Raw genomic sequence first — 25,843 nt, 5'->3', positions numbered from 1 at the left:
GCGCCCGGGCGCTGCGCGATCTGCGCCTCTCGCGAACTTCACTTAAGATTTAGCGGCGGCGCAAAACCGCAGCACCCGCTCAGCTGCGCGCGCAGATCCTGACGTCATTTCATGGTGCAACGCCCTTGGTGCACCCCGAACCGGAACTTCAGTGGCGCCACCCTTATGTGCGCCTGGCGCCCCCAGCAACTGGTAGAGGGGAACGGTTCCCAGTCGCTGCGGGCGCTATTTAAATGGGACTCCTCCTGCAGTATAAGTGGCAGCCATTTTGTTCCACTCCTTCTTTGTGAGAGACGGATATTTGGAGAGAGACAAAGGGAGAGAGCTTTCTGGTTTGACTCAACGCTCGCAGAGGTACTTCTGGCGTCAGGCCAGAGCTATGCACTTGGATTTAACTTTCAGTGCCATAGCCTTGATTCGAAACATATAATGGGGGCTGCAATGGGTGGAAACGTTGGCTTACTGCATTGCATTCAAAGGGCTCAGAGACGCCGTGAGAGAGTGCCAGTCATGGCCAGACAGAGAAGGGCCAACAGGCGTCGGCACAGGAGGCCTTACCCACCCAGGGTATACCACCAGCAGTTCTCATATCTGAACATGTCTGAGGAGCAGTGTGTTCGGAGGCTGCGATTCAGAAGGGAGGTGGTCAATGAGAGCTGCCACCTGCTTCGCAGAGATCTGCAGCCTCAGCTGAGAAGCAGGACGTCTCTGTCGGTGGAGGTGAAGGTGATGGTGGCTCTCAACTTCTATGCCACCGGCTCCTTCCAATCCGCTACTGGGGGCATTGCCAACATCTCCCAGTTCGCGGTACATTGCTGCATCCGCCAGGTGACCAATGCCCTTTTCAGAAGGAGACGTCAGTTCATCTCCTTCCCCATGACCCTGGACAAGCAGCAAGAGCGTGCAATGGGATTTGCAGCATTAGCGGGCTTCCCCATGGTTCAGGGCGCCATTGACTGCACGCATGTGGCTTTGCGGGCACCTCTACAGAATGCCGAGGATTACCGCAACCGGAAGGGCTACCATTCGCTCAACGTGCAGTTGGTGTGTGACCACAGGCAGCTCATACTAACTGTCAATGCCCACGTTCCAGGCAGCAGCCACGATGCTGTCATCCTGCGCCAGACTTCTGTGGCAGACATTTTCGAAGCCCAGCCTCACCCACGAGGATGGCTTCTCGGGGACAAAGGCTATCCTTTGTGCACCTGGCTGATGACCCCGCTCCGTGCGCCCAGCACCCCTGCTGAACAGCGATACAATGACAGCCATCAAGCAACCAGGAACATCATTGAGCACACAATCGGCGTGCTCAAGCAACGGTTCTGCTGTCTGGATTGTCCCGGGGGAGCCCTACAGTACTCGCCTGAGCGAGTCTCCCATTTCGTTGTAGTGTGCTGCATGCTGCACAACCTGGCTATCCGCAGGACTCAGCCACTGCCAGCAGACATTGACGGACCACCAGAGGAGGAGGAGCACCAGCACGGGAGGGAGGCACAAAGTGCAAGGGCCGTCCGTCGGCGGCTTATTGCAACTCGGTTCTAGGCCCCCTCTCAGGGAATGGCTTGTGCCAATGAAAGAAGATTAATGTAGCCGCTCCGCAAGCCCTCAGCCGGTCAAGGCAACAAATACTTCCAAAAGCGAACATGGACAATGCGATTAAAGAAATTTTTTTACTGTGCAAACTCTGTGCCCTTCCCGCATGACAAACTAATTCAGAGAAACCCCCCAAAAAACAGTCAGAGACATAACTGGCTCGCACAACCTTCAGAAAATGCAAAAAGCAGTTAAACAAAAATGACCATGATCCTCGGCCTTTATAAAAAACAAACACAACAGTCTTGGCCTTCATATATAAAAGAACACAACAGTCTCGGCCTTCATATATAAAAGAACACAACAGTCTCGGCCTTCATATATAAAAAAAACCCTCTCGGCCTCATATATAAAAAACCCTCTCGGCCTCATATATAAAAAAAGTCATTTGGCCACACCTTCTACTTTTTCCCCTGCGAGGGTGATCCGTCTCGCTTCCGCGAGTGGGCCCTTCCCGCCCTGCAGCTCCTCCTCAATGGGACCCCAGTGGCTGCAGCAAGGCTGGGGGAAGGCTGCTGAGGGTCAGACGGTGAGATGGCAGATGCCCTTGGGGGTCAGCCTGGACCAGCTCTGGGCCTGGAGGGGCCGGCTGCTGACTGCTCCAACTCTGCTTGGGCGGCAGCAGTCTGTCCTATGGGTGGTGGCAGCTGCAGTGGAGGAGGTACAGTGTTGGCTGCAGGAATGCTGCCAACCTGACAGAGCACAGGCACTCCCTGGTCGGCTGATACACTGGCACTCGCACGGGCCAGCATTGCAGCATGCGCAGCAATCTGCTGAAGCACAGACTGCTGGGCTGCTGCGGCGCGGCGAGTGCCCCGGCGATGCCTGGCCGATCCAGCGAGGGTGGCAGCAGTTAGTGCCCGTGTGGCCCTGGTCTGTGTCTGCATCACACCAGCCAGTGAATGCACGGCACGACTGAGCACTTGGCTGGAAGCCGCCTGTGATGCAGCGAAGTCCTGCTGACTCCTAGCCTGTGCTGCCGCGAAGTCCTGCAGACTCCTGGCCTGTGCTGCACTGAATTCTTGCAGACTCCTGACCTGTGCTGCCCCGAATTCCTGTACACTCCTTGCCAGTGACTCCATGGAGTCAGGCATCCTTGCCACTGCAGCCATGAGCTCAGTGTGCCTGCGCTCAGCCTGGGCGCCCATTTCAGCAAGGAGCCGCAGCTCCTCTGCGCTCACCGTAGCAGGACTGGAGGCCGCACTCACCCGCCGGGGAGAAGGCCGCCGAGCTTCCCCACCCCTCCCGCATTGCTGCAGCCCGCTGGTCCCCGGAGCTTCACTCTCCTCAGGCCCTTCCCCCCTGCTCCCCTCCAGGGAAGACGTGTCCCCATCATGGCCATGGGTTGCCTTGGCTGAGGGTGTCACTGATGGGCCGGCTTCCTCTTCCTCCTCCTCCATTTCCAATTCAGACACAGTGCCAGCTTGAGGGCCCGCCTCCTCACCTGGCGATTCACCATCTGAAAGCAGGGAGGCACAAGAGTTGCTTTAGAGTGAGGACAGGGCGGCAGCGAGGGAGGCATGAGTGCTATGCACTGCATTGGTTCGATAGTGGCAAAGGATGCTGGTGTGAGGCGCAAGTGGATAGAGAGAGGTCAAAAAGGTGATGCCCTTACCATTGGGGCCCAGAACAGGGTCGGCATCTCCACTGGCGACAGGGCCAATCAGCCGGCCTGACATAATGCGCTCCACACGCTGCTCCAGGTCGCTGAGCTGTTTGAGGTCAGGACGGCCTCCCCCGGTCTGTCGCTGCTGCCTTCGGTTGTGGGTCAGCTTGCCCTGCAAGAGAAAGAACGACCTCTAAGTACAGTGTGAAGCCCTGATCTTGCCTGCACTGCCTCCCATGATGAAATAGTCCTGACAGTGTGAAGCCCTCATCTTGCCTGCTCTGCCTCCCATGGTGGAATAGCTCTGACAGTGTGTAAAGTCCTGAATGTGCAAGTGATTTTCATGACAGTCCCATAGCTGCTGGATGAGGGCTGGGCATTAGGGCTTTCAGGTCCCTTTGGCCATAAAGTGAGGTGCACATGCAGGGATGAGGAGGATACTGGAAAGGGTACTCACCCTGACAACCCGAGTGAGGTCGTTGAACTTTTTTCTGCATTGCACAGGAGTCCTGCCAACCATGCTGTTGGAGGTCACCCTGTTTGCCACCTCCCTCCAGGCTTTTCGATACTCGTTGGGCAGCGGCCTCCTGCCACCTTCAGGGAAGAGGACAAGGCGCCTGCGCTCCACTGCGCCAACCAGTACCTTCAGGTCACCCTCGCTGAAGCGCTGCGCTCTCTCCCTGGCCTTCTCCATTGTCCTGGGCGTTGAACTGTTCAAACAGCAATGGTCAGGCCTTGCTTCAGGGCTGCAGTGTGCAGGGCGTGGCAGCCAAACAAATCCACCCTCCTCCTTTAAGAGCTGACCGGCGCCTGCGTGTCTGCCTTCAAATCAGCAACTCGCCGCACCTGCGCCGCGCCCGCCCTCGGTGGTAGCGCCCCGGCTCGGCGCCTTATGATAGTCGTGCATCGCCTGCTTTAGTGCAGCAGCAACCTCTTGGGGCGATGCAACTGAATATCGGCAAAGGTGGCGCTAAGTTGCGCCGGGCGCAAAATTTAGCGAACGTCTGGCTGTAGCGCCCCAAACGTGGCTATGCTGAATTTCTAGGCCAATATATTTTCAGAGGATTTTGAATAATATATGGGGCTGACTTTCCTTACTCAGTAGTCAGTCTGAAGCCGCCAGGAGTATAAAGCTATTCAGAGTCTTTGTGATAGCTTTGGCCACATAAGAAGTGAGTGACTGTGTTTCAAAGGTCAAGTTTATGTTGAGGGTTAGTGCAGAAGAAGTGTGTTTGATGTTTTGGCATTTCAAAGTGAATAGTAAAGCTTGCAATTGCTGTAAATGCAGGGACCAAAATTCCTCTGCCCTTCCAGCCTACTTCTGCCATAACTTCAGGCACAAGGACCAGAAAACAGGTCTTGCAAGGCAGAGTGAGAGCTCAGATATAAGATGCAGAGACACCACCCATACCTTACAGGACCAGTGGTGTTGGAGTGACCGGGGTCAGAGGAGGGACTTCCTATGCTGGGAATCCCTGAGAACTCGGTCTCTGAGAAGGCGAGGCATCTTTGGAGGTCTGTATGCCTAATGAGAAGAGATGTATTGTTCTGTTCCTCAGCAGATGTGGGAATCACATTACATTTTTCTAGCGCCTTTCACTTCCTCAGAATGTCCCAAAGCACTTAATAAACAACAAGGTGTGTACAACAAGGTCACACAATTAGCAGTGAGATAAATGACCAGTTAATCTATTTCAGTAGTGCTGGTTGAAGGATAAATGTTAGCTGAATCTTGTGTGTGTTGTGACCAGTAAGAAAAAAATCAGATAAATAACATAACATAGACAAACATGCTTTATTTTGTTACATCACTCCTCTGCCTTTTGAAAAGGTCTCTCACATGCATTCCTGAGTGTGGTCAGGCTAGTACATTGGAATAACATAACTTATGTATACTTGCTGGGGTAGACGTTCCTCTTTTTTTTTACTTGGGTGTTAAATATCGTCTGGGCAGAGTGCATAGAGGAAAATTGGGCAAAGAGGATCACATGCCTGTAACAGAGCTCGTCTAATTTTCCTCTATGCACTCCACCAGGTAATTATTTAACATCCAAGCACAAAAGGAAAAATCTAACATTCTATTAGAATTCAGTCAAGCTATCACTAATGTTGAAGAGTACAAATCATGCAAGGTTATGCTGAAGAACATGGTTAAAAACCACTGCAAAACTAAAATAAGGATCATTAGTACTTAGAATGTTATAACCTAAGCTACTGCCAATTAAGATAGTCTGTTTGCTTAATGGAAGAGTCCACTAGAAACACAAATAGGCAGTGGTATGGATATTGCATTTAGCTTCTAATAAAGCGAAACTCACGCAGGCCCAGATTTCCCACCTGGGGTATTTTATCGCAGGACCTCACCTGCAAGCCGCAAGTCCGCTACCCGTCCTAAGTGGATTGAAAGCGGCAGCTGGCTGGTGGTCGCGAGCTGAAGTTCGAGCTGCCATCCAAAGGAAGGCTCGCTGGAAAGTAGCTAAGTCACAGGAAGGGGGTTTTGGGATGCTTCAGTTGTATAGAGCCTTGATTAGACCCCACCTGGAGTACTGCGTTCAATTTTGGGCACATTACCGTAGGAAAGATATATTGGTCTTGGCGAGTGTACAGTGCAGATTCATCAGAATAATACCAGGGCTTAAAGGGTTAAATTATGAGAACAGGCTGCATAAATTTGGATTGTATTCCCTTGAGTTTAGAAGATCGAGGGATGATCTATTTGAGGTGTTTAAAATGATAAAGGTATTTGATACAGTAGATAGAGAAATTATTTCTTCTGGTGGGGAAATCCAGAACAAGGGGGTACAATCTTAAAATTAGAGCTAAACCATTTAGGAGCGAAATCAGGAAGTATTTTTTCATACAAAGGGTAGTGGAAAGCTGGAACTCATCTGCCAAAATGCTGGGTCAACTGAAATTTTCAAGATTGAGATTGATAACTTTTTGTTAGGTATGGGTACCAAGGGATAGAAATCAAAGGAGGCGGGTAAATGGAGTTGAGTTGCAGATCAGCCACGGTCTGATTGAATGGTGGAACAAGCTTGAGTGGCTGAATGGCCTGAACTGTTCCTATGTTACAAAGTATTACAAAGTGCTTACAGCACAGAAACAGGCCATTCGGTCAAACAGGTCCATGCGGTGTTTATGCTCCACACGACCCTCCTCCCACCGTTCTTCATCATAGCCTTCTGTACGTTTCTCCGTCATGTGTTTATCTAGCTTCCCCTTGAATGCATCTTTGCTATTCATCTGTGATAGTGAGTTCCACATTCTAACCACTCTCTGGGTGAAGTAGTTTCTCCTGAATTCCCTACTGGATTTATTAGTGACTATCTTATATTTATGGCCCCTAGTTCTGGTCTTGCCTGCAAGTGGCAACAGCTTCTCTGCATCTACCCTACCAAACCCTTTCATAATCTTAAAGACCTCTATCAGGTCATCTCTCTTCTAGAGAACAGAACCCCAGCCTGTTCAATCTTTCCCGATAGGTATAACCTCTCAGTTGTGGTACCAGTCTATTGTGGTCCAATAAGAGGGAGGCTGTTGGTTTCCAGAACCAGCTAAAGGAGTGGTTTTGTTAGCTCACATGGCTTGCTGGATTCCAGATATCTTGCTTGCCCTCTAGGAGGTACAAGATCCCTTTTGGATTCTTAAAGAGTATTATTCAATTCACAGAAGCTCAATACAATGAATAAGTAGATAAAGAAGAGTTTGTCAGCCAGTGCCTCAGTTGGTAGCACCCTCGCCTCTGAGTCAGAAGGTTGAGCGTTCAAGTCCCACTCCAGAGACTTGAGCACAAAAATCTAGGCTGACAATCCAGTGCAGTACCGAGGGAGTGCTGCACTGTTGGAGGTGCCATCTTTCGGATGAGACGTTAAACCAAGGCCCTGTCTGCCCTCTCAGGTGGACATAAAAGATCCCATGGCACTATTTTGAAAAAGAGGTGAGTTATCCCCGGTGTCCTGTCCAATATTTATCCCTCACTCACCAGAACAAAAACAGATTATCTGGTCATTATCACATTGCTGTTTGTGGGAGCTTGCTGAGCGCAAATTGGCTGCCACGTTTCCTACATTACAACAGTGACTATACTTCTTAAAAAAAAGTACTTAATTGGCTGTAAAGTGCTTTGGGACGTCCAGTGGTCATGAAAGGTGCTATATAAATGCAAGTCTTTCTTTTTCTTTCCGTATCTTTCCGAATCGACAAAATGGTTGCATCATTACCAAGGTGAATTGGAGTGGTTGACTTGTCACTCACCCTCACATAATTAATTGTGAATTAAATCAGTTTTGTTACCTTATGCAGAATCGAGGATTGCACCATAACCTATCTAGTTTCCCTTAGAGGATCTGGAGGAAGGGGGCCAGGGTGCACTGAATGCAAAAGTGACAATGGTAAATTGCTTCAGACCTACAATCCTTTCAAACTAGCAGCCTGATGGCTTCCTCTTTGAATTCTTAAAATATTGACTCCTGTGTTTGAAGTTTTTCACCACATTGCTAATTTTCGCTCAATTTCTGATACTTTTCAAGATACACCCATCTTCTCTTCTTTAAAAAAATGTTTCTATGGTATCACCCTGCTTTAAAGGGATTCTGCATGCAAGCAATTCATGTTAGGGAGATGGAAACACATATTGTAAGTTACAGAGATACTGAACCCTTAGCCGCAGTGCAGTTTGAAGGGTTATTTGTGCACTTACTAATTTGAGAGGGTGAAGAGGGTGTTAGTGCCCATGGTACCCAAGGAACAAATGGGAGAGTGGCAAGTGTGTGTTCCCTTGTCCATCCTCACCAGGTCATTGAACTTTTTCCAGCACTGGTCTGTAACTCTAGGGGTGAAAGGTGACGCTCAGTGCCACTACCACCTCCTTCCACATGGTCACATCACATTTATATATGAGATGATAATTATGAGATTTCCTCTTTAGCACTTGGGTGTTAAAAAACACAGAAGCACAGACTGCTGCCCTGGTGGCAGAAGGGGTGGATTCGGCAGCACCCTTCATACCAGCTTTCAGACGCTGAAGGCTGGCATGCAGGCCGATTTCTCTCGGGGCTTTCAGGATCTGATAGCTGCCATTAGGCCAGCCAGCCTCCAGGCAGGGCCCAGTACAATGTCATGTGGCTGCTGCTTCTTAGTGCATGCCAGGCTTCTGGTTTTCCCTCTCAGAGCATCACACAAGTAACATGTAGGAGACGTCACCAGGCTGTCCAGGCATAAGCGCCAGTGATGCAACCAGCTGTGGCTCCCTCCCAGGACCAAGCTAGCATAAGAAGAGAGCCACTTCAGTTCCATGAGCTTTTTGTACCACAGCAACAGCCAACCACTTCTTGTGATACTGGCCCTCAGATTACACCTAAGAGAAGCACTAGGAGGAAGAAAGGCACGTTTGGACACTAGGGGAAGGACAGTGGGATGAAAGAGTTAATATGGCTTATGTTCATTTTTGAGTTAATTGTAATAAAGAAGAATGTGCATTTAACTTGTGCTCAGTTACTGATGGAGGTTATAGTTGTACAGAAAGAATGCATGGACATGCAGGGCTTAAGAGGTCTGATGTAATGAGGTGTTCGAGGTCGGTATCAGATTGACAAATTTATCACTTATTTGAAACTGGGGAATCAGGAGTAATGACACTGGTGACATTGAGAGACTTTTAAACACATGAGAACTCTGTTGATAAGTTGATTTCTGAAGTCCCTTGTCGCTGTCACTGAGGAATGTCCTTCCTGCTGCTTCTTTCCATGTTATTCTGCTTCCAAACCAGCAAAGGCCACCTCCCCAGGAGTCTCCATGTCCAAATCTTTTTTGATGTCGAAATTGTGCAGGGCGCAGCAAGCTACAACTATGCGGGACAAATGATCTGGAGCACATTGCAGAGCTCCTATTGATCTATCAACTCAATGAAAATGCTTTAGCACCCCTATGGATCTTTCTATTTTTTAAAAATTAGTTTATGTGATGTAGGCGTCGCTGGCAAGGCCAGCATTTTATTGCCCATCCCTAATTTCCCTCGAGAAGGTGGTAGTGAGCCACCTTCTTGAACCGCTGCAGTCCATGTGGTGAAGGTGAAGGTTCCAGGATTTTGACCCAGCGACGATGAAGGGTCAGCGATATACTTCTAAGTCAGGATGGTGTGTAACTTGGAGGGGAACTTGGAAGTGGTGGTGTTCCCATGTGCCTGCTGCCCTTGTCCTTCTAGGTGGTAGAGGTCGCGGGTTTGGGAGGTGCTGCCGAAGAAGCATTGGCGAGTTGCTCCAGTGCATCTTGTAGATGGTACACACTGCAGCCACGGTATGCTGGTGGTGGAGGGAGTGAATGTTTAAGGTGGTGGATGGGGTGCCAATCAAGCTGACTGCTTTGTCCTGGATGGTGTCGAGCTTCTTGAGTGTTGTTGGAGCTGCACTCATCCAGGCAAGTGGAGAGTATTCCATCACACTCCTTATTTGTGCCTTGTAGATGGTGGAAAGGCTTTGGGGAGTCAGGAGGTGAGACACTCGCCGCAGAATACCTAGCCTCTGATTTGCTCTTGTAGCCATAGTATTTATGTGGCTGGTCCAATTAAGTTTCTGGTCAATGGTGGCCCCCAGGATGTTGATGGTGGGGGATTCGGTGATGGTAATGCCGTTGAATGTCAAGGGGAGTTGGTTAGACTCTCGCTTGTTGGAGATAGTCATTTCCTGGCACTTCTGTGGCACGAATGTTACCTGCCACTTATCAGCCCAAGCCTGAATGTCGTCCAGGTCTTGTTGCATGCAGGCATGGACTGCTTCATTATCTGAGGAGTTGTGAATAGCGCTGAACACTGTGCATTCATCAGCGAACATCTCCATTTCTGACCTTATGTTGGAGAGAAGGTCATTGATGAAGCAGCTGAAGATGGTTGGGCCTAGGACACTGCCCTGAGGAACTCCTGCAGCGATGTCCTGGGGCTGTGATGATTGACCTTCAACCACCACAACCATCTTCCTTTGTACTAGGTATGACTCCAGCCAGTGGAGCGTTTTCCCCGATTCCCAATGACTTCAGTTTTACTAGGGCTCCTTGATGCCACACTCGGTCAAATGCTGCCTTGATGTCAAAGGCAGTCACTCTCACCTCACCTCTGGAATTCAGCTCCTTTGTCCATGTTTGGGCTAAGGCTGTAATGAGGTCTGGAGCCGAGTGGTCTTGGCGGAACTCAAACTGGGCATCAGTAAGCAGGCTATTGGTGAGCAAGTGCCGCTTAATAGCACTGTCGATGACACTTTTCTGATGATTGAGAGTAGAATGATGGGTGAGAGTTGGCTGGGTTGGATTTGTCCTGCTTTTTGTGACAACTCTTGTAGATGCATGCGCCTTGCTGCAGGCACTCCTCAGCTACTGTTAGTACAACTTTTCGAGGGGTCATTATCCATGGCAGCAAAGGGTAAGCCTCGTCACCACAAGACATCCATTCTTACTTCTGTCTTGACTAACTTCCTTGCAGAGCTCAGGGAGAGCTGAACATTTAGCAAATAGTACACCTTTCTATTAAGAAAGATGACAGGGTCAATTGTAGGAGCACGCAATGTCATGTGCATGCCATCTAGTGCATCCTGCACTTGGGAAAGTTAGTAACGTGATAAAACTAGATGGCCTTATAGTGGCAAACCAGTTGAATGCCACAGCTTCTAAAAATATTACTTACCTGACCAATACATGCCCAAAAGGTATCCTAGGTGACAGATCCCCCACGAACGCTTGATTAAAACTTACGCAATCGTAACTTTCACAGCAATACACAAAGCTGTCTGGGTAGAGGACCTTGGTCACATGTCTTCACGTAGTAGCTGGCACAGCTCTCCCATTGCGTTATTGGTGAAATGCACTTTTCTCACGCAGAAGTCCTCACTGAGACCTTCACAGGATCTGCGAGGCCGGTAATTTCCTTACAGAGGGTAATACATTGTAGGGTGTCTCCTCTTCATATGCTGCCTCACTCTCCTTCCATCCATGCTGTATTGTTCCTCCTCCTCCATTAAAATTGAAAATAAGGGAATGCCCATTGGGAAACCCATATCTGGTACTCAAAACCACTTACTGTGGATGGGGATAAACACAGCCCAGTGGCCTCACAGGCCCTCAGATGTAACCTTCATCGAGGGGCAAGTTAAAAGAAGTGACACTTAAAAAGCCCTTCTGGAACTCCAGCAATCACTCCTCAAAATGTCTTCAGGCTGCAGGCTCCGAGTCCAGAGTAAAGCACTTCTCCCTGTCTCAGCTGATGCTGGCAACAGATACACCTCTTAACACATTGTTAATTACCCTTGGTGCAGGGGGAGATCAAGTCTTGGGGATTTGGCACTCCAGCACTGTTCCTCCATGTTAGCATTTACTTTAATTACCACCCAGCAGCATCACTGCACGTACTTTGAGAAGGTCCCAGACTGTGGTGGAAATTATAGTGCTTCCACGGAAATGGGTCTCATCCCAGAATAAACTTCCAAAATTGCCAGTAACTGCCTTTTAAGCCCCAAATTTGCCATAAATTACAAATTAGTTTTGGGCTGCCGTGTAAGATTAGTATAGAAGTTACTTTTTCCCCCCGCAAATGGATGTAGTATACTGTATTTGGATTTCCACAAGGCATTCGATAAAGTGCCACATAAAAAGCTGCTACACAAGGTGAGGGCTCATGGGGTTGGGGGTAATATAGTAGCATGGATAGAGGATTGGTTAACAGACAGAAAACAGAGTAGGGATAAATGGGTCATTTTCTGGTTGGCAGGCTGTAACTAGTGGGGTGCCGCAAGGATCAGTGCTTGGGCCTCAGCTATTTACAATCTATATTAATGACTTAGATGAAGGGACCGAGTGAAATGTATCCAAGTTTGCTGATGATACAAAGCTAGGTGGGAAAGTAAGCTGTAAGGAGGACACAAAGAGCCTGGAAAGGGATATAGACAGGTTAAGTGAGTGGGCAATAAGGTGGCAGATGGAGTACAATGTGGGGAAATGTGAGGTTATTCACTTTGGTAGGAAGAATAGAAAAACAGAATATTTTTAAATGGTGAGAAACTATTAATTGTTGGTATTCAGAGAGATTTAGGTGTCCTCGTACAGGAAACACAGAGGGCTGGATTTTACCAGCCCTGAGGGTTTGGAGGCGGGGCTGCTGGGAAAGTCAAAACGAATGGGAGCGGGTCCTGAACCCACTCCCAACCCGCCTCCAACCAATCCGCCCGGGAGTCGGGTCCCTGATTTGCGCAGGAACCCGACTCCTAGCGGTGGGAATAGGATTATAACCACTTAACTGCCTGTTAACAGGCAGTTTAGAGGCTTTTTCCAATTTTTAGACATCTGCTGCGAGCTTCCTGATGTCGGGGAACCCCACCAGGGTAAGTGAGGTGTGCTGTGGGTCTGTTGTACTGTTGGTGTACAGATGACAGCTGCAGAAGTGGTGTGAAGGATGCAATGGGACACTGGTGAGTATCAGAGGTTGGGAAAGTTATTTTTAATGGCCCGTAATTTCCGAGAGGAGGCTTCCTGCGTGCAGATGCCTCCTATCGGGAAAAAAATCTACGAACTTACCCAAAGGCCCCCGAGGTCCGGACACTTCCGCTCCTGGGCCTGTCCACAGTCGAAATGCGCAGGATCCACGTATCCCAGGGGCACATGCAGTTCGCAAGCATCCCATGGATCACGTGGGCCGGGCCAGCCAATAGGAGAAGGGAATTTCCCTTCATACTTTTGACAGATAGACCTATCAAATATATGAATGGAGATCACCCCCAAAAAGACACTAAAACATTAAATACATTTTTAAAACACTATCACATTTTTAAAATGTGTTAAAATTACATTAAATTAAATATTTTAAACAAAAATGTAATTTTTTGAAAAAAATAATTAAAGTTTTTACGGGGCTAAAAATAAACTGACGTCATCTGACACCGGCTTTCCCTTAATTGGCTAGCAAGCCCGCAGGGCGGGCTTAACAAGGCCAATCAGGGGAAAATAGCATCTGTGCGTCAGACGTCACTGGGGGTGGGACTAGAACCCGGAAGGCAGCAGTCCCGCCCCCAACTCGTCTCGGTGAGTAAAATTCAGCCCAGAAAGTTAGCATGCAGATACAGCAAGCAAGTAGGAAGGCAAATAGCATGTTGGCCTTTATTGCAAAAGGGTTGGAGTACCAGAGTAAAGAAGTCTTACTACAATTGTACAGGGTTTTGGTGAGACTGCACCTGGAGTACAGTTTTAGTCCCCTTATCTGAGGAAGGACATACTTGCCTTGGAGGCGGTGCAACAAAGGTTCACTAGATTGATCCCTGGGATGAGAGGGTTGTCCTACGAGGAAAGATTGAGTAGATTAGGCCTATCCTCTCTGGAGTTTAGAAGAATGAGAGGTGATCTCATTGAAACATACAAGATTCTAAAGGGGATTGGCAGGGTTAATGCTGAGAGGTTGTTTCCCCTGGCTGGAGAGTCTAGAACTAGGGGGCATAGTCTCAGGATAAGGGGTCGCCATTTAATACTGAGATGGAGGAGGAATTTCTTCACTCAGCGGGTTGAGAATCTTTGGAATTCTCTGCCCCAAAGAGCTGTGGATGCTGAGTTGTTGAGTATATTCAAGGCGGAGATAGATAGATTTTTTGACTCTCGGGGAATCAAGGGATATGGGGATTGGGCAGGAAAGTGGAGCCATGATCTTATTCAATGGCGGAGCAGGCTCAAGGGGCCGTATGACCTACTTCTGCTCCTAATTCTCATGTTCTCTGAACAATAATAAAGTGACAATGAACATTTCCTGATTTGTTTTATCTAAACGAAACAAAATAAAAATAAAACAAGTATTTCCAAGAAATATAGGCCCAGATATTCCGATCCCTACGGGTGTGTACGCATTGTGTACCCACCCGTAGGGACATCGGAAATGCCGGTTTCAGGCATGCACAGCGCATGCGCTGAAAACCGGCATTTCCAATCCGTCAAGAATGATCTTGACAAATCCTCCGGCTGCCCGAGAGAATGGCCTCTGCGGACGAATAGTTCCGCTTTTTGGAGACCCTCCGCTCGCAGAAAACCCTTACAATTCTTACGCCTGGTAAAAGCCTGATAAGAGTTGAAAAAAGTAAAAAAAAAAAATTTTTTCATTGATTTATCATTTAAAAATACTTTTTAAAAAAGTTTATTTTTAGACCTGTAAAAAACTTATATTTTTTAAAAAAAAAATACTTAATTTATTGTAATTTCAAGTCATTTAAAAAATGTGATTAAAAAAATGTATTTAAAGTTTTACTATGTTTTTGGGGTGATCTCCATTCATATATGACAGGCCTTCCTGTCAAGTGTATGAAGGGAGATTCCCTTCTCAGAAATGGATATATTTTATATATGATGAATTAATTTGAAGTCTGCTGTTATGTAGATAGATGTGGCAGCCAATTTAACACATCAAGATCCACAAACAGCAATGAGATGGATGCCTAATTAATTTGGGTTTGGGGGTATTGGTTTAGATAAATGTTGGCGAGTAACCTTGGAGAACTCCTTCCCCTTTACATGGTGCCATCCTAACATCCACTTAAACTACTGGGACATGCAGACAGGACCTCAGTTTAACATCACATCCAGGGGTTAACATATTAAAATAACTTGGATCTTTATAGTGCCTTTCACTTCCTCAGCTTTGTTAAATTTAATTGTACTTGAATTATTTATGTGTACCAATAATAATCATAAAAATAAATATAAGTCATCGCTTAAAAGGCATTGTGCATATAAATTATGGATAGGTGAAGGGTTCATTTGCTTTGACTGTGTACAACTGAACACAGTAGCCAGTTAAGTAAAATAATTAGGTCATGAGACATAGACACAGAATGTCCCAAAGCACTTTACAGCCATTGACTACCTGACAATGCAGCAATCTCTCAGCGGCATATTGCAGTATCAGCCTAGATTATGTTCTCAAATCCAGATATAGGGCTTGAATGCATAACTTCTGATTCAGAGGCAAGCATGCTACCAACTCAGCCAAGCTATATACTGGAAGCATCATGTTGCTAACTTTTCTTTTAGTAAATACAGGTCCTTTAGAAAACATGTGCTATTAAAAAAAAATCTAGAATTTATGTATTTTTTTTACCTTGTGTTGAACACAATCAAAAGCAGAGCAGAAGAACAAAGGAAAGCATACTTTCATTTTTTTAAAGCTCGTTAAAGCACTCACTTACTTCTGAACTTTTTCAATCAGTTCATTTTTGGATTCCAAGGCTTGCTGCAGTTTAATCTCCATGTTTGCCCGCTCTGCTACAGCCAATTGTAACTGGTTTGCAAGATCCTCATTTTGGTGGTGTGTGGCTGACATAATGCCCTCACTGGCACGTAAAGCATCGTCATAAGTGCCTAGAGCAAAGTTGAACTGGTCTGTGAGAATAGCCTCTTGCGATAACGACTTGTGTAAGCTGAAAGAACATGAACAAATGTGACAAGATAATTTTTCTTCGTTAAATTTAATTGTACTTAAATTATTTATATATACCAATAATTTTTACAACAAATATAAGTCAGTGCTTGTGTATATAAATTATGGACAAGTGAAGTGTCCTTTAGCTTTGACTGTACAGCTAAACATGAGACATATCATGTCATGCCATGAGACATAGCAAGATGGTAGCAGTTGACTTTGGTTGTTAGTTGTGCCTAGGAACTGCATTACTTCCTATGCTCTAAATTTGTCCATTTTGTTAACAAGTGTAACTAATGAAAAATAAAAGAAAAGAAATTCAAATATTTTAGTTTCTTTGAGAAATTCGTCTTGCATTGGATACTAAAGCTTTCCTCACTTGGCTACCAATCAAAAACTGAATGTAATGCCATATGCCGCCTCAGTTAGTCTATTCATTTTTTTTTTTACTTAGGTTGTGTTCCACCACTCCCTTGAAATGATTAATGGGACTGCACTGCATGTTGAGCTAGGGACTGTTCTTCTCAAATCTGTTATACTCCACTTCTGCACAATATACATAGCCAGTCAAACCAACTGGCCACAAGTATGGGTAGAGATCGCTTACGCCAGATCTCTACTTGTAATTTGACTGCATTCCTGATGAACCTTTGGACTAGCGCTTCATTTTGGTATGCTGATGAGGAAAGATAATGTCATTTAGATGTTCTGGCAATTTCTCATCATTCATGCAGGATGTGAACATAATCATAAATCTGAACCTGTAAAATGAGCATCCAGGATTGCTAGGGAGCTGCTGGATAAGGAAGTAATGATTTAAAGGGACAGTTAGGAAGACATACTAGCCTAAATTTTCCACTTGGCCATAACAAGAGTTCTGGCTGCTACAAGAATGTGCCCTGACCCTAACTAATTAAATAATTTTGACTGTCTCCCTGGTTTCCACTGAGGAATGGGAATGGCTGGAGAATGGCTGCAGCAGACCGTAAGCATTTGCTGTGGTGCAGAATGACTGGTGGCCTCGGGGCTAGCGCAAGTGCTGATTTAAATTTTTTAAATTTAAAGCATCTTAGATTATGTAATCAATCTCCGTGTCCGACTGCATAGGTTTTCCAACCTCAATTTTTAAAACCCTCTGCATTGTCCATAGTAATGTTGGACACTAGGAATACACTGCTGAGGTGCAATGTCACAATGAAGTATGTCTACCATTTCCATCTCATTATAATGTGCCTACCCAAACTGGGTGGATGTATTTTATCCCCAATGTCACTTCCGACAGAAAATGCCAGAAGTGGCAAGGATGAGCGGCTCACAAAGAACTTTCTGTCATATTCAAATTGAGTTCTCTGGAAAGATGGTCTAACACGAGCAGAATATTTTGATTGTTTTTGAAGAATAATATGTTGAGTTTGTTTTTGAAGAATATATTGAGTTTTTCTGTCAACTATTTAAAAACTTTTTGGTCTACTTAATCGGTGAGAAGGCTTTGTGCCACTGGTTCTGGCACTGCCATATTTTGCTTAGATCCTGAAAATCTGTATATTGGGTTTCTCTATGTGAATCCCATTATTATATTTATGTTTTCTGCATGAAGTAGAGGAGCAATGGAGTGGTGCCAGGCAGTTGAAATTGAACCAAAGGAGGCCTGGGACCACCTGCTGGTACATATAAAGACAGAAGCGCGCTTAACTTGATTTGTGCTAGGGAATTTGTATAGGCTAAGATTCACCAGGAACGCTGTGACAGAGTAGTGTACATGCCGCAATCTGCCTACAGCCAAACTCCACCACAAGCACACATTGCCAATGGCTGCCAAGGTCACTTCAGTTCCTAACTTTTATGCCTCAGGCTCATTCCAGGCTTCCAAAGGAACATGAGTCAATCTGCAGTAATGCATTGTGTACCAAAGCAACAGTACTTTCCCCATGGACAACTGGCAACAACGAGAGGGCTTTTTATTTTTCCAAATGGTAGGATCCTCAGTCTCACTGACATTAAATCTGTGAGACCTTCACTAACTTTAATGCTGGGTATTGTTTTGAAAGTACTCCAGTCACAATGTTTCATGCTTTTAGTGGTACTGGATGAAAGAAGGAATGCCAGGGAGATCAAAAGCCATCAGAGTCTTATTGGTCACACGCACCATGATGCCATTAATCACATCTGCAGGCTTAGATGCATCTACCTGGCAACACCCATAAAGAATTGGCTCCACAATCTCTAAGTCAGCTGGAAGTCAGATGCATAGCTGTGCCATCTGCTACAAGGACACATGCAACCACCCTGCATTCCAGTGCTGGCATTGTCAGTGACTGTCAAGGTCATGAGTATCATCAAACTGTGAGCAGACTTATCTGCTCCCAGACTTAACTGCTCCCACATGCTATGGGTGTGGGAAACAGTATTGACTATATCAACCACGTTCTGCCAGGCTTGCTGCATTGTAACACACAGGATTCCGCTCAGCCCCAAATAAGGCTACCTTCCTTTGCAGCACCTCTGCCAGCAGAACATCCAAATGGTCATCACTGAAAGGGGCAGTTCTGCCCATATTCACTTGCTGACCTAACTCTTCAATGCAGCCAAAGAAAACAGCTATGTTCAAATGAAGTAGCAGCCTATCGATAGCTTCTGCTCTCATGATTCTCTGCTCCCTTCCATTCATTATGCTTCTTGCAGTCATGGAAAACGCAAAGGGAATGCATTCAAATTATTCTAATAAACTGAATTTGCTGAATCCAGCAAATTTAGTTCCTCTTTCAAGTTGCCAATGGATCATAGGAGTGCAATGAACCCGTCATCATTTTTGCCAGGGCTGCTGAATCATCCTTTAAATTCCAATCTGTAAATGTTCTTCTTTTGATGTAGCTGTGGGAACACATTTTTTACCTAATCCTGTTGAATCTACCTTCTAGCAAACATACTTACATTACTGTATAGGCATGATGACTGATCACAGGCTGACATGTCTTGGCAAGTCCATCCCTATCCAGAATGACTGGCATTATATCAAAATCTGGCAGTAGGCAGGGGAAAAAAAAGAGCAGATGGAGCTACAGAACTAAAAGGTTTCTGTGGATGTGAGTGGATAACATTGTCCATTTGGAATAATACCTGCACTCATTCCTTCTCCATGGGCACACCAATCTGACACCACATTTTAAATCAGTTGGACTGCATCATGATAGAACAGTATGTCTGAACTGAAGCATGAGATTTGGCCATTCATCCGTCAGAAGATTGAAATAAAATAGCTCAACTTGTGACACTTTCTGTACCCAAATGTGTTACACCAGTATTAAAATGGACATAGGAACTGGTGATATAAAATACTGGTGCAAAATTTCCTGTGACAGGTCAATGAATGGCACCCGCTGTTAGTTAAACTAGCTTTGGCCAGTTTAATGTCGACGATATTTTGCACTGTAAGTTGCTGGAAGTGCGAGACGGAAATGGCGCGGCACCCTCTATAAGGTATCTGGGATCAAAGTGAACTGTGCAAGCAACTATGTATCTCCTTAACCAATCAGATTGAAGCATTGTGAAATGAATGCAAGATCGGAGAAGGAAGTGTAAGTTAGAATGGTGAATTCAATGTCAAATCAGGTACATAGAAAAATAAATATTAAAAAATCTCCAACAATAATTAAAACCTGAAGGAATGAGACGCCACACTCACATTAGTTAATGTTCAGTGCCAGAGAGGTTGACTGGCAGTAATGAACACTTATTACATCGTTAAAAAGGTGCTTAGACTTGAAATGACTTGACTTAACTTTCTGTGGCAATTTTACTTCATATCTACCGTGCAAGTACAGGAAACTCATGCTGTTCAATGCATTTGAATGGGGAACTGGACAGCGAGATGCCGTCTCTGACAGCAACTTTTTGATTTCCGCGTTTAATCGCGCATCTGCCCCTCGCCTGAAGTTGCTGTGGCATTTGCGCATAAATAACAGCGAGTGCTATTAGCCTCACCGCTATTTTGACAGCAAATTTTGGGCCAATACTTTCTAAAATAAGGAAACTTAAGTTACTGTCCAATAGCTAAATCTAGGCTAAGATTAATAATTTAACTTAATTTTCAACCATCTTCTCCTGAAGACAGTGATCCATTCTGGATACAGTTCAACTGGGAATGGCGGCCCTCAAGTAACTTGTCCAAAGTAAGCATTCTTCAAGTAGTGCCTGGACAGTGAAGCCTAGGTTTTCCAATTGTGACTGCCCATTTTACTAATCAGAAAAAAGGTTGGAGTTCTGTTCTGCTAGAACTCTGTTCATTTTAGCACCCATCCAATCTTTGGACAGCCCACTTTTGGGTAGTGGGCACACAAAGAAGATGGTAAATACATCATTGCCTCATTTTCAATCATTTCTCCCTTGTTTATGCTGGTTCATGTTTTGCCCATATAATGCAGGCGTTCACAGTTGCTAAGCACTGCAGAAAAGGCAGAAGTGAATTTAAAAAGCCAGCAGTTATAGTTGCAAGATTTAAAGAGATCTTTTTTCAGAATTGTTATTGGTGCTTTTTATTAGATTTATTTGCTGTTGCTAATTACTTTTCCATTTACCTTTGTGTCATTTGTTTGGGGTTGGCAGGGGGGGGGGGGGGGGGAGCTCTATCCTGCATATATTCCGCATTGTACAAGTGAATGCTTAATTCTCTGGGTGTTGCCACAATTATTAGGCAATCCACTAAGCTAGCATGCTTTCTGCCAGAAAGGCAAAGTTCTGGGTGCTTTCTGGGAGATTAAGGCCATCTTCTGCACTCACGACAATTTCTCAGTTATGAACTGAGCTCAGGTATAATGAGGTTCATTCATGTGCTAGAACAATAATTGAGCACATCACTAGCATGTTGAATGCATGCTTCTGGTGCTTGAATTGATCTGGGGATGTCCTGAAATAATAGTTCTGCAAGGTTTCAAGGATTGTGGTTGTGTGTTGGATTTCACACAACTTAGTCTTACTAAAGGTGCACTTACACTACAATTGTAATGTTGGTGTGAAGTGAACTGGAGTATGGGCCTGACCTGAAACCTGAGCGAGGCAGAGTGAGACTGGAGGAGAGTTTGAACCTCAACACACAATTTACAATATACATGCTAAGCATCAGTGTGAAGCTGAAACCGATTCACACCAAACTAAACTTGCAGTTCTGAGAACCTCATCATGGAGACCCTAGAGGAGCAAGGCCCCATGAGCAGCAGGAGCTTGCAGAAGACATGGAGGCCAATCCTTACTGGCTACAAGATATCGGAGGAGATTTTGAGGTCTCCCAGCTGGTGGAAATGGGGTGGTAGCACCGTGAAAATCGCGGGGAAGAACATACTACCCCATTCCCGCTTTCGCTGTGGCCATCATCATTTTGCCAGAATAGGCAGATCAGCCATTTTGGTATTTAAATTGAAGTCCTATGACGTCAGTAGGACCCTCACTCAACTGTGTGAAGCGTGTATCGTGCAGGCTCTGCCCAGTATCAGCTGATGGTCCAGCCAAAGAGGAGCCCAAAGTTAAGTACTTATTTATTTTTGTGGGTTCAGGAGGACCGGGCTGCAAAAAAATAGCTTGGGCCGCAACTGCACCGGGACCCCCTACTGAAAAATGTTCCCCGTCCCAACCTACATTTTTATAGGACCAGAGGCCGGCTAATACGCTCAATATTGTGGCAGGTGCTCGTTTTCTGCTCATAGCCCTATGATAATAAGACCCAGCCCTCTAAAATGGACCTGGCCTCCTGTTGGCATTATAGGCCACCCGAAAACCAAACGGAGGGAAAATCTACCACGTTCATACTACTCTCTTACAGGAGACCTTCTCTCATCTATCGTATCTGGATAATACATCAACAGTCCTCTGTACATCTTCCTCCTTCCCTCCACAAAGATGCTATCATCTACTGACTCTTCTCTGTGTTCAACAACTCACATTTATACCATCTTATGAAAGCCACTTCCCCAGTTTTCCAAAATCAATTCCAGCTTTTTTGATGCTGTTGGCTAGTTTTTGTTAGTTTTCAAGGTTGGCATACATATGTCTGGAAAATAATCCAGTCTGTATACAGTAACTTCAAATTTGTTACTAAGCTTGGTAAATTATGCTATAAAGCTTGCTTACATTATACAAACCCTTAGTGGTATTGGGAATGACATAAAAAGCCACTCACATCATTGTTTCTTAATTATTATTAGAATCAGGCTCATACTTGCGCACCATTATAAATTAGCACAAGATGAATAAAAGTATGTACTGTGCTCCTTTTTGATTCAATGGCTTCAATGCAAAAATGAAAGACTGGGTTTGGATTGCAGTAAATGCATTTAAGAAAATGCAACTTATACAACATATGCAACTGCCTGACAAAATGCAGAGTGTAGAATTTAATTTCAAAAGGGTAAAAACTCATGATTACAAATAGCAAATCTGCACAAAACAGCATAATGGGACTAACCAAGAAAGTAAATTGAAATAAACTCGTAAATCTTTTACATTTTTTTTCAAACAGTTCCTTAGCCACTGACATTTCTGAAACTATTGCATCATTGACTAGTTGCAAGATCACCAATCTAGAAAAACCTGCAATTGACCCATCACAGCATTCACCAGTTTCTTAAATGATTCCAAGGTTTATTCCTCTACTAATCTACTCAGGCAACCATTCCACCTTTTGCTAGTTTGAATCTGTGTATTGTTACATTAGTGGGCCAAATTTTGCTGTACTAGGGCATCTAACGGCATCTGTAGACATGCCCTTGCACGATTAGGTATTTAAATTTTTTACGTGGCAAGTTGCTGAAAGTGCGAGCTGATAATGTTGCAGCGAGGGAAATGGCCCCTGGGATGCGAGTGAACAGGGCAAGCAACTGTGTATATCCTTAACCAATCAGACTGAAGGATTGTGAAATTAACAGCACAAGAATTGAGAAGGAAGTGTAAATTAGAGTGGGTGAATTCAATGCCAGATCAGGTACAGAAAGAGAAATAAAGCGAGGGAAATAAAGATTGGATTAAGAGAGAAAGGAAAAAAAGACAAAGAAAAGTCAAATTTAAATTTAAAATAACATTTTTAAATCTCCAGCAATAATTAACATCTGAAGGATTGAGACTCCACACTTGTAATAGATCATTTTCAGTACCAGAGAGGTTGTTTGTCAGTAATTAACATGGTTAAATGGGTACTTAGACTAGAATGAACAAGACTATACTTTGTGGTGAGTTTAATTTGTACCTACCGCGCAAATACACCATTCAATGCATTTTCAATGGTGAGCTAGACAGTGAGATGACGTTTTTGTGAAGCTAACAGCAGAACGGCGCAACTTGGACAGCAACCTTTGGATATTTGGGCTGGATATTCCGATCCCTACGGGTGGGTACGCGCTGTGCACCCACCCGTAGGGGCACTGGAAATGCCGGTTTCAGGCATGCACAGCGCATGCGCTGAAAACCGTTATTTCCGATCTGTCAAGAATCCTCACGTTGCTGTACTATTTGCACATAAATAATGGTGAGAGGCATTAGCCTCATCGTTATTTTGACAGGAATATCTGGGCCAGTATATTTTGTGTGTGAAACTTTAATAGCAAAAAAGTGTCACTTACTGTAGAACTCTTTGGCCTAGAAATTGAGTTTGTGCTGCGCCAGGGCTTTAGCGCTGGCGCTAAGTCCCTTTGCGCGCGCCAAAAATTCAGTAGCGCCGCGCCCAAATGGCTGCCGGCGCTACTGAAGGGTTTTAGCGCCTGAAAACTGGCGCAACGCGCCGCATTGCGGCGCCCGCTGCGGTGCGGCAGGCTCGGGAAGTGCAGGCCTCCTCCTTCTGTTAAGGAGGAGCTGCCTGCACCCGGCCACGGCCCGCGCAAATCTCTTCAAAAATGAGCCCGGCACCTCGGACAAGTGCCGGGCTTGCATCTGTTCCGGGGGGGGAGGGGGGGGGTGGGGGGAGAAGTCCGGGGAGGGAGCTGCGGGCAGGCGGCCGGCGGGAAAGCGGCCGGCCGCCGCGCCTCCTTAAAGCGCCGGCGCAGACTCCGGCAACACTCGTTTGCCGGAGTCTTAGTTGCGGCTGCCACTGGCGAGGCGGCCGCAACTGAATTTCGGCTTGGGGCCGGGTTACCACGGCAACCGGGACGCTGCGCACACCGATGACGTCATCGGTGCCGGCGCAGCGCTACCGGTCTACCGCCGCGGAAGGGCACCAGGCAATTTAGGAACCAGCGCCAATTGCAGCGCTAGGCCCTCTAGCGCCGCAAAATCGGTGCTAAGGGCACTGAATTTCTAGGCCTTTATGTTAAAGGTTATTTTTAAAACATCAACAAAAATGTTATCAACAACACAAGTAAGCAAATGGGTTATTTTTTCCCTCCGGTTTTCTTTTTTCCTCTCCAGAAGCAATGCATCATGCTGGGTAGAGTTCTGCAGGCGCAGGCAGGTTTCTGATGTACATGAGGCTACACAATGAGTCTCAGCAACTAATGCAAACATGGGGAGAGGAATTACAGGCAAGTCACATTGTGTCTTCAGTTGGTGTCCACACAAAATACACACTTTCCAGCACAGGTCATAGCACAGGGGTCAAGAGCAGAAATCCTGGCTAAGTTTTCTCCTACCTATCCCAGAAGGCCAACTGTAGTGCTCCCACTGTGCCATGGAGGCGGAGATCAATTAACAGTGCAGACCAGGAGCCAGGGCTTGGCTGTGATTCCTCTCCCCATATTTGAATTGGCTGCTGAGAATCATTGTCTAGGCACTTATATGATGGCATTTCAGAAATCTGCTAGCACCTGCAGAACTCTGCTCAGCATGACACACTGTCTGTGGAGAGGAAAAGGGAGGGGAAAAAGAAACATAAGGCCTTCCTGTTCTGAATGGCTCAGTACTGCACCGTGCAAACATTTATTCATTGGACCATCTGAGCAACAATGGTTTCATTTCGAAAGGAAAATATCAATCTGTACTCACAACTAGTTGTACAAATAGAAAAGTTATTCAAGTGCTATTTACCACATCTACGAAAATGAGTCCTTGTGCAATTTAGGGTATGCTTATGCTGTAACTGTAATATGTCACTGTAAAGTGTAAAGTGTAAAAGTGACAGTATCATAAAAAAAAAAACATCGGACAAAATGACGGAGTTGGTTCCAATCGGACTCCAGAAGGGAGCAGTTTGAGACTCTCTACAGAGGCAATTTCACACTGACTGGGTTTGACATGCTAGAGTATAGCTCTGGTGTGAAGTCAAAGTGTGTTTAAAAAGTGCTCAGCGTCCTTTGGACTTCCAGAGCACTTTTTAAAATATACTTAAATGTATTGAGAACATGGCTTGCCCATCAGCATTCTTAAAACATTTGAACTTTAACGATTAGGGACGGAGCTCTGCGACACATAAGTACATGTGCACAGATCTCTCTCCTGGACGAGAGAATTCAAATTGGAGACAAGCAGTATAAACCAGGTACTGCCTAGCTTTAACTTATTCTGTAGCTACCAGTCCCGGACCAGTAGCTACAATATAAATGCAACTTAAAATATATTTCAAGTAGTTTCCATAGAATAAATAGTCCCGATTTATTTTGCTAATCATATTAATCATACTCTTAATCATAAATTCAGCAATCTTTTCTTATATATTTAGCAGCACATTGTATATGCTACATCATCCTGAAAGGCTCTAACCTGTGAATGCATTATAGGTTATTTCCTACTTTGGTTTTTAAGCAATGGTGCTTACCTACACATAATTACTTTGTCCTGTGGCTTTTTAATTAGCTGAAATAGGCTGTCATTTGACTGAGAGGAAATCAGTTTTATTTGATATTGATAGCTATTGTGTGACATAAGCTGTGATTAAATGCAAACATGTGTCGAATGACAATCCAGTAGTGATGACAACAAGATCTAAAGAGAATTGGTTAACCATGAATCAACAGATTTTCCTTTCTATACAAACTTGTGCAATCTTCGCAGGAAAGGCAAAGGATTATGAATTACTTCACTTTAGACCATCTTTGAATAAAGCTAAATGCATTTCAACTGATCAGTAACACGCAAAGTTACTGATTAACATTTTTCATCTGATAGCTAATCAATGGCACTGCATGGAGACCAAGACTCCACACTGAACTGACCCCTCTCTTAAAACCAATGACATGGCAAATATTTACTCACAACAAAGGCGTTTTTACCCTTTATCAAGTTGTGTGTAAAAGTACTTT

The 25,843-nt window shown here is 45.3% G+C and overlaps 1 protein-coding gene across 9 annotated transcripts in view; it reads right to left on the bottom strand.

Moving 5' to 3' along the window:
• The window catches only part of mipol1 (mirror-image polydactyly 1), a 418,898-nt gene that overhangs the window by 12,751 nt on the left and 380,304 nt on the right, over positions 1–25,843 (bottom strand). For 8 of the 9 annotated variants that reach the window (XM_086003343.1, XM_086003342.1, XM_086003350.1 and 5 more), the window contains one exon: positions 15,400–15,630. In XM_086003343.1, the coding sequence (XP_085859469.1) occupies positions 15,400–15,630 (231 nt within the window). Of the gene's footprint in view, positions 1–15,399; positions 15,631–25,843 lie in introns of those variants that run through there. The other variant, XM_086003344.1, reaches the window with a different exon arrangement.

This window comes from Somniosus microcephalus, chromosome 12 (assembly GCF_052327205.1).
Source record: "Somniosus microcephalus isolate GS21.2 chromosome 12, FLI_Smic_1.0, whole genome shotgun sequence".
In the NCBI taxonomy this organism is placed as follows: domain Eukaryota; kingdom Metazoa; phylum Chordata; class Chondrichthyes; order Squaliformes; family Somniosidae; genus Somniosus; species Somniosus microcephalus.
Note: the sequence above shows the minus strand (reverse complement) of the source record. Positions and strands in the feature narration are given on the sequence as shown.